The 9511-nt window shown below is 44.2% G+C and overlaps 1 protein-coding gene across 5 annotated transcripts in view; it reads right to left on the reverse strand.

The window, feature by feature from the left end:
• Positions 1-2697: 2697 nt before the first annotated feature.
• Positions 2698-9511, reverse strand: part of Msrb3 (methionine sulfoxide reductase B3) — a 123167-nt gene continuing 116353 nt past the window's right edge. For all 5 annotated transcript variants that reach the window (XM_031349861.1, XM_031349858.1, XM_031349862.1 and 2 more), the window contains exon 7: positions 2698-5800. In XM_031349861.1, coding sequence (XP_031205721.1) covers positions 5630-5800 — 171 coding nt within the window. In that variant the 3' untranslated portion in view covers positions 2698-5629. The remainder of the gene's footprint in view (positions 5801-9511) is intronic.

The following is a 9511-nucleotide window of genomic DNA, read 5'->3' on the forward strand; positions in this document are numbered from 1 at the left end:
AAGGTGTGATTCAGTTAAGGTGAATATAAATTTCTATGTTGATACTGAAGCCCTGAGAAACAAAACCTCAAGCAGCCTCAGCTCAACTCTTAGAATTCTTTTGAGCTAAGACACAGAGCCTTTCTTCAGTGAATTTGTGTTTGCTGGGAGTATCAGGGTGGACACTGTGGGGGAGGACTTGAAAACCTTCAGACAACAGAGGCCCCATGACCTCCACCCTGTGACATTATTATAATCTATAATCTAACTAAAAAGTTTGGAAACTATATATGAGGTGAGGATCTGACTTGGTTGCCTGTGGAGTGAGGATGTGACTTGGCTTCTGTGCTGTGGAGTTTTATGTCAACTTAGTACTAGTTGGAGTCATTTGGGAAGAGGGATTGAGAAAATGCCTCCACTGGGTAGGCCTGTGGGCAAGTCTGTGATGTGTTTTTTTAATTAGTGAGTGATGGTGGAAGGTTACTGTTGGTGGCCTCAAGCCTGAACAGGTGGTCCTGGGGCTATATAGAAAGTAGGCTGAGCAAGCCAGTAAACAATGCTCACCCATGGATCCTGCATCTGTTCCTACCTCTGGGTTTCTGCCTTGACTTACTTCCATGATGGGCTGTGATTCATAAGTCTAAGAGAAATAAATGCTTCACTCCCAAGTTGCTTTTTGGCATGTTGTTTTACCAGAGCAATTCAAACTCTAATTCAGACAGCTCCCAGAACTCGGGAGGCAGAGGCAGGCAGATCTGTGGATGCTTGGAGTGGGGAAAAGACGACTCCTAACTGCCAGGTGTTTGTGGCTTTGACCCACAATTGTTCCAGAATTCTTCATGGTCACATGATAACCTTTCTGGTCTTTCGGGTTGGGAGGCCTCAGAGCTGCTTGGTGTAGGCCTGGTAGTCATTACCAAGCTGTTGTCTCTCAAGGTTAGCCTAAGACAAGACCAGCATCTGAATGAGAAAGGGCCCAGTTCTTGTCAGAATATTCTTCAGTAGCACATGACATATCTTCAAGTCCCTTGTTAAAATGGTGGCCTATCAATCAGCTTAGAGGAATTCAAGAACCAATGAATAAGGAATCAGTACTGGGTGCCTTTGAAACTGTCCTCATGACTAGCTTGTAAATTCAAAACAGTATTCAATACTAGTATTGTCCAAAAGTCATTTTATTACTAAAATATGGGAAATGTTAAGAGTTTCTGTAGATGATGAGATATATGTCCATGTTCTATGTGGAAGTTTGAGTGAGAATGGCTTCCATAGACCCGTATATTTGAATGTCTGTTTCTCAGTTGGTGGACTGTTTAGGAAGGATTAGGAGGTGTGTCCTTGTTTGAGGAGGTGTGTCCTGCAGGTGGGTTTTGAGTTTTCAAAAAGCCTTTGTCAGGCTCAGCCCACACTTGCACCTGGACCCCTGACTGACTGCTTACCTGTAGATCAGGATGTCAATATTTAGCTTCCACTCTAGTTAAATGCCTGCCTACCTGCCTGCCAGCTTGCTTTCTGCCATGCTGATCATGGACTAAACCTCTGAAAATGTAAGCAAGCCCCCAATTAAATGATCTCTTTTGTAAGATACATTGGTCATCATGTTTCTTCACGGCAATAGAATAGTAACTAAGACTATGTATGTGTATATGCATGTGTATGTTTCATAGAAAGGCCCTGCATGAAACTGCTGGTCAGTGTGTGGGATCCCAAGAATGTGACTTAGAGAACTAAATGAAAAACAAAGTCTCCAGCAGCCCTGCCTCTCCCTCATATATATAGGTCAATAAAACAAATAAAACCCTAACATTTCAACAACAAATAGTATCATACCAAGGTCCAACTGTAGATGAGGTTTTGTTTTGTTTTAGATTTCAGAGACACAGTCTACTAGGCTATACTGGAACTCACTAGGTAGTCCAGGCTGGCCTTAAACTCACATTCTCCTGGCTCAGTGCCCCAAATTCTGGGATTTCAGAATGAGCCACTATGTCCCATTTGTAGAGATGAGTTTTAAAGGTAAAAAATAAGGGAAAACTGGGAAGAGGGATAATATCTGAAATGTAAATAAATAAAATAACCAATAAAAATGTGATTTTTTATTTAAAAAAGTAATCCATGAGCACTGGGGACCTCTGCACCTCTTTCTCTAGAGACCAACCCTTAACATTTGTGTGAGTTTCACACTGGGCTTTTCAGCAGAGCCTAGGCACCAACCACAGCACCAGGTCTGCATAGGCACCAACCACATCACCAGGTCTGCATAGGCACCAACCACATCACCAGGTCTGCATAGGCACCAACCACATCACCAGGTCTGCATAGGCACCAACCACATCACCAGGTCGGCATAGGCACCAACCACATCACCAGGTCTGCATAGGCACCAACCACATCACCAGGTCTGCAGCCTCACACCTGCAGTTACCACAGTGGAAATTTCCAAAGCATACTTTTAGCATAACACACACAGGAACTGCTGAAGATTCTGCTGTGCTGAGGTGACGGCTGAAAAATGACCCTGTCTTCCTGTCCTCTGGTCTCGAGGAGTCCTATAGGCCTTTCATTACACAAAATCTCCAAGTTCCAAAGGCTAGAGCAAAGGAGACACCTCCTTGGGCACTAAGAACAGACCAGCTCCACAGGGGAAGTCTCTCTACACTGTATGGTGGGCAGCCACACTAGAGAGCACAGTAGTCTTTAGGAATCAGAGAAGAGAGACATTTTTATAAAGAAACTTTATTACCTAATTTCTGTATACAACAAATGTCGAAAAAGGCTTCTCAATGAAGGGTTCTTGTCACTTTTCAAAAGTTTTAAGCTATTAGAAGAAAAGTTATTAAAAAGCTTTCTAGGTCAAGAATCATACACAATCTTTCAAACATGGTACTAATTTTCATCGTTTTTTTTTTGTATTGAAAGCAAGATATTTTAAACAACATGTAGAGGCTTTCTTCCAATTGCTATGTCATTTGCATTAAGATTTGAAGTATATAAAAGAAGTGAAGAGTTTAAATACTCAGAAATACACTTGATGTTGTTGCTTCCTTCCAATCTGTTCTGTGCACTCATAGGGACATATTTCCTGCCTACCAGCCCATCTCCTCATGGCCAATAGTGTAGACAAGGAAGGCCGTGTGCTGAATGGCAGAATTCCCACACATCACATACAACTTGCCACCTCAGCTCACTGCACTCCACAGCCTGCAAAAGTAAATCTAGTCCTTGATAGCTCACATTATTGCTCACTGACATTTTAGCAATATATTTCTTTAACATAAGACAGAAATATACTGAAATTTGATACCACTTATACCCAAAGAAGCAATCTAGAATTAAACCATGTGCACTCATTTTTCTTTCTTTTTCCTTTTTTATTTCAATGGATGATATATAGATATATACATATATCTATATATATGTGTATATACATATATCTACATATATATATACACATACATATGTATATATGTATATATATATTTAAAGTTGGTGCTGGAAAAAGCTGGCTTTTGTTAAAAAAATGGTAAAAGTTAAAAGGAAACAAGATTTTCATTATTGTTATGGGTGTGTGTGGGGGGGTGTTTAGTGCTATAGTATTAGAAAAATGAAGAGTAACAACCTAGAGTCTCTGTGGAGGGAGAAGCTCCTTATTTATCTTCTTTGTCTATTCCAACACTCTGGCTTATATCCAAGGGACCCCTGGGAAGGCCACTACACACATGGGAGTGGGCAGAAAGGGCTGTGTATGTCTCTAAAGGATGGATGTCAAGCTGTGACAGTGTCGTGTAAGACCCATGTCTGTCCTTAGCCACCCTCCATGGGATCCTTCATGATAATGTGAAGACTTTCAGCAGTCTGGAAGCCTCATCCGAAACTTTCCCCATGTCTCCTAGAGAAGAATGAAGTCTATGGGGCATAGAGTAACCCTGAGCTTGGGTTAAAATCTGGGGCGGGGGGGACCCCAGTGCTTAGGTGACTTTGCTGTGTGTGAAAAGTTAAAAGCATGGATGTCTCTAGAACTGGGTGATGCTGAAGATCCGGCAGGATGTCAGGACCTTCAGGAGGTACCTGGAGAAGGCCAGAAGCTGCTGGACATGGTGGTCTCTGCTTGCCCCAGTTTTTATTGCTTCCCACTGTGTCTGCAACCACCACGTCTGTTCTCATCATCATTACTGCTTAGGAGGAACAGATGTCAGTCTTCATCAAAAATCTAGAAATCTAAGTGTCTTTTAAAGCCACCTTTCAGGATTAGCATTCAAAATCACAACACTTACTGATGAGACTACGTGCATCTTTAACTGCTCTCACCTTTGTTCAGCCCTGTGAAAATCTCACGCCACTACACAGAATGTCTGCAAGCAGAACTTGCCGTATTGCTACAAGATAAAGGTCTGGCTGGCTGCTGACTGTTTCCATACTGAACAACAAAGTCCACCTCTGCTTCTTCCCATTGCAAACTTGGCCTGCTCTGTGCAATGACAACCAGATCAGTGTGATTTTACAATACTGATCTTATTAATTGTACAGCAATATAGTAATGTTGCCCTGAGAGTATCAATATATTTATAAAGATAAGAGTCCTATTGTGTACACGAAGATATAGGCACAGAGGGGCTAAATGGTTTGTCCCTTGTACACACAGTGAAGTGTGTACTTTGGGCCTGACTATTCTGTCTTAATCCCCAGCAACCTTGCCCCCACCTCCTGATGCTATGTGAAAGTCTGGTTTAGATGCAGTACCTGTGAGATCCTGTTGGCCTTTTTGCACAGTGTGGGATTATCTAGTGCTCAAGACTTCATGCTTGGTCTTCTCTGATCTCCCTCTTTCCTACTGATGGAGTGTGCTGTCCCTAATATTTTATTTTGCACTGGGGAAATCGTCTAAAATGCTCATCCAGATGGAGTTCACATGAGGCATGCAGAGAAAGGCTTATGCAGAGGCAATGGGCAAGCATTCTTCTTTGTGAACTTTGGACAAAAATGGGGCCCAGTGTTTTATGCTTGCTTTATATTCTGCTGTTTTCAATGGAAAATAATATAAAATAAAGACCTGCCCAGAGGTAATGCTTTGCGTCTCTTCCGCAACCTTCAGCGAGCCCTCTCACATCTGGCAACAATGTTAACATAAGGAACAACTTCAGACCTTCACACCCTTCTAGTGAGAAAAAACAACCTTAGCTCAGACTTTCCACGCAGCCTAGCAATCTGAGGCAGCGCTCCATCCTTATCGTAAAGGCCACATGTCTAGATGCTCTGCCTTTCCCAGCTCTTCTCTCTGCCCCTGAGCACCAGCTCTCTGATTTCACTAAACAGCCTCTACCTCTTAATCAAAAGGAGGGTAAACACAAGGACAAAACTTAAAGGAAGGGATGCGTTGGAAGAAAATGACGCCAAGGCTACTTAGAAGCTTCAGAAGAAGCTACACAAAGCTATCTCCATTGGCAAGACCTACACACAGTTCTGGACCTAGTCAACAGCAAAATACATGGATAGGCAGAACTGCCATCTGGACAAAAAAAGAGAAAACATTTTCAATAGCATAAACTGCCCTTATAGCTTCTGAAAAAATAGCTCTGTTAAGATAAACCATTTTTGGTTTTTCAATCAGCTGTGCATTAAGAACACTTTGTTTCCACCGCCACCCCTGATTCTACAGCTCAGCTCTGTCTGCTGCTGCTGGGCTGCCGCTCTCTTTGCTGCTGCCTCCTTCTGCCTCACTGCTGTCTGCAGGAGCGAAGGACAAGGATGCTGAGTTGATGCAGTATCGTTTGCCGCTCGGACGAGGTCCATCGTCAAAAATGTGCCCAAGATGAGCACCACACTGCAAGAGAAAAAGGATGCTTAGGGCATACATGCACAAAGTGGGCTTTAAGGGGAATGCACGGGAAGTAGTCAGAGTGGATGAATGGACTGGGTAGGAATAATGCAAAGCATCCTGGACCACTTCTAATCTGTCTGTCAATAGCTGAAGAGATGGTTCCAGACAGACTTTGTACCACATGCCGAGAATAAAAAACATTGGAATTGTGCGTATCAGAAATCATTTAGGAGCCACCATACGTTTTGCTCTGTGAACTCTCTCAGTCAGCTGGAAATTGACTGCAGTAATTTTACGAATTGAATTGACCCTTGATCTCCCCTTGTAAGAAATCTCTTCCCCCTGGCATGACTTTTTGGCTTTGGATGGGTGGGTTTCAGATATGCAGAAGTCCACTGTAAAAGATACTCTTTAACTGGCTGTGACAGAGGTGATGGTTGTTTTCATGGGCGGTAAAACTTAACATCAGCCCTGGATGTTCTTGGAACCTGTGAAGCAGTGGAAAGACTTGGGAGATTTATGTCACAGTCACCAAAGCTGCAAATACAGCCCTTGGGAAGTCTCCATCCTGCACCATGGCTTCTTTTCTAGCTTCCAATAGGTGGACTGTCACGCTGGCTTTGGTTTTCACAAATGAAGTACAATGGAGAAGGAAGAGGCCGTTCACTTTAAACCTAAGCTCTTGACTATTCAGAATACTGAGGAAGGTGAGGGTCAGAAAGAAGGATGGTTGGTTATGTTTCATCGAATGGAGATGTGATTTGGATGCAGCATCTCCACCAAAGCCTGCAGTAACCATTTTGAAGCCAAGTATAGCTCCAGGTGGTACCATAGTCCATGTGCACACACCTTCCACTTCTTCTTAGCAGGGACAGGGTAGGTAGATGGAGACATCTGTGCACCACCTCCAACAGGCTTTGGAAACACATCATGAGGCAGAGGAACCAATGGCTGGACTACATGATTTCCACAGATTTCCACATAACTGACAGTTATGGAGTATCTGTTATGTGCCTGGAACTGTCCTAAGACTCTGAGGATTCAGATTCCCTGGCATCTGAGTGCTTACCTGTCAGCGGGAGATACCGACACTAAACAAGAAAATCAGTGACCTACCTATAAGGTGTGGTCAGTAGAAATCAGCCAGGAGAGGAAAAGGGAGAAGACTGGGAAGGGGTTGGGGGAGGGGAAGTATCAAGGTGCAGAGGGGCCTCCATGGCGGCTTTGGAGACACATGTGAAGGAAGTGGCTGTTGAGTGGGAGAGGAAAGAGTGAGGATTAAGGTAAAACTAGGACAGAATGGCTTATAGGTGATTTGCTCCTTCCTCCCACTGAGCTGTTTATAGAACACGTATAAACTGAGAAGGGTCTAAAAAGGGAGTGGGATGAAGAGAGAGATGATGTAAGATGCTCATCAGAGTGGAAACACCCAGAGTCTCCGTTTTCCCTCTGCAGGTGCTAAGCTTGGTGCTAAAGGCTCTCTGGTTTCTAATAAACAGTGCGATAGTGGCTTCTGTCCGCCCCCCCCAGCCCCCCGCACTTCCGTGTTAAAGGTACATCCTCATGTTACTGCCAACATACCGTGTCAGCTTATTAAAGGACTAAAAATGAACCTGAACTGGTTTGATCTGTTGCCTGAAAAGAAAATGAAGCAGACCTAAAAAGCAGTTATTATTTTACCCCAGCTTGTGCAGGTTTAGGTAATCTCAGGCTGCTTCTACCACCAGTAGAGGCCGACAGGCAGCTAAGAGGCACCGTAAGACTCCACACACTCACCCTGTGACACAGGGAAACACCTAGTACTGGTGCCAAAGTGTGTAGGGTGCAGGCTGACAGGAACCAGGAACTAGCATTCTGTGACTGGTCCACAGTTACTGATCTCACGTGCAGGTCTAGAGCTTTGATCACTAGGTATCCGAGGGAAGTTTGCAGAGGAAAGCTCGAGGTGGGATGTGTGAGCATGCACATCAGTAGTTATTAAGAGAACACAGCTAGCTTTCTGGGGAAAATAAGCGAGATTGCTTCCATTCATTAATTGTCTCTTCAGTATATGTACGAGCATGCCTCCCTACTGGAAAAGTGTGGTAAGGACAGATTTAAAGCTCGTTAGAAGTTATGTAGTCTTCTAAACTCCCCTACATTTTTCAGTGGCTATGTGACAGTGATTCAGTCTGGTGACCTAAGTTGATTTTCAATATGTCCTTTTATTTGCTAGAGACAGGTCCTCTGATTAATCAGAAAGGAAAGTTTCACTTTAAAATGTATTCCTGGTACAGGCAAAAGGAACAGAGAAAAGAAAACACAGGAGAAGACAACAGTTATCTGCAAGCAAGCATGGTTGGGATAGTGTCATGCCACGAAACATTCATGAAGCCCAAAAGACTACCAAGGAGATGATTCCGATGCAATTGCATTAGGGTCTCTTTATTCAAGCTGGAGCTTGGGCCACACCACTGTCTCTGATGCAGCAGAATGGGAGAGAGCAGCCCTAAGCTTAGTTTCAGGCAAGCATTTATAGATACAAGTAAGTAGGTGGTACTTAGCCTAGCACACACCTGATTAGGGGGCCACTGTGGCCTTTAACATAATTGGCTGGTGCTAGGAGCCAAACCATAAATTTAATTTCTATGTTTTTCCTGATTGGTGGTTGTTAGGAAGTCAAGTGCCAGGAGTGGGCTTGTAACCTTGGGAGTTGGGGGGAGGTGCATTCATTGGGAAATAACCTGGAAACTAGTGCTAGACGCAGGTTTTGTTGGGGGGTAGCCTGGAAACTGGTGCTAAGTATTGGCATGTTAGTTAGCTTGGCTTGAGTTCAACCTTAGGTCGGGTTCTCTAAGATGGAGTCTGAACCTAAAAGATCTGGCCTCTCAATAGGGCAGTGCCTCGAAAATGATGGAGATGACCTCAGGGTACCCATCACAATATGCTTTAAAGGCTCACAGCACGCCAGGTCACAGGGGGTGGCATAAGTGTTCACTTCTATCTCTTCTATCTCTGCCACCACATCGGTGCCTGCCATTCAGTGTCTGCTGTTTCTCAGGGAAGACTAACCACGCAGCATGCCATGTCAGCTTCCTCTCAGGTATACTGGTCTGGGCTTGAGAGTACACAAGCCCAAAGGGGAGCGCACATGGAGCCCATTCTCTCCCAATGATGGATGGAAGTTGTCAGTGATACATTGTTTCCTTAGCCGCCTGCGAGCTCTGCTCCCTGGCCCCAGCCAATTGGCAATGTGCTGGGATCACTCAGCACACCTGGCAGTAACTGAAACAAACTGGTTGCCTGATGAAGAAATCTCTGAAGCCTGCTGTTAGTGATTTCATCCCAGGACAGACTCTCTGGTGTGAACCCTCAGTTCCTTCAGGCGCTTATGCAGCTCTTTATATTTCACATAGAAACACTGCACCTGAATATTCTAGTCGTCATTCCAAAGGTGCAGGTGAAAACGGTACAAAAGGAAGCATTGATTCTCACAGGAGGCCTTTCCCACTCTGCAAGGTTCAGGGAGAAAACCTGCAGGGAGCCCAGAGACAGGGCATTCTAGGAGAGAGACCAAGAATCAAATTGAACTCTAACTGCAATTCATTCCATGCCCCGCCTGCTTGAGAAACACAAACAGCGCACTCTCCACAGATGCATAGCTCCGCGCTGAGGTATTTCCCACTGTTCTTCCCACTGTTCTCCAGGCCTTTCTCATAGGATGCTTGGGCTTTT

The sequence above is a fragment of the Mastomys coucha genome, unplaced genomic scaffold, assembly GCF_008632895.1.
Source record: "Mastomys coucha isolate ucsf_1 unplaced genomic scaffold, UCSF_Mcou_1 pScaffold4, whole genome shotgun sequence".
Lineage (NCBI taxonomy): Eukaryota > Metazoa > Chordata > Mammalia > Rodentia > Muridae > Mastomys > Mastomys coucha.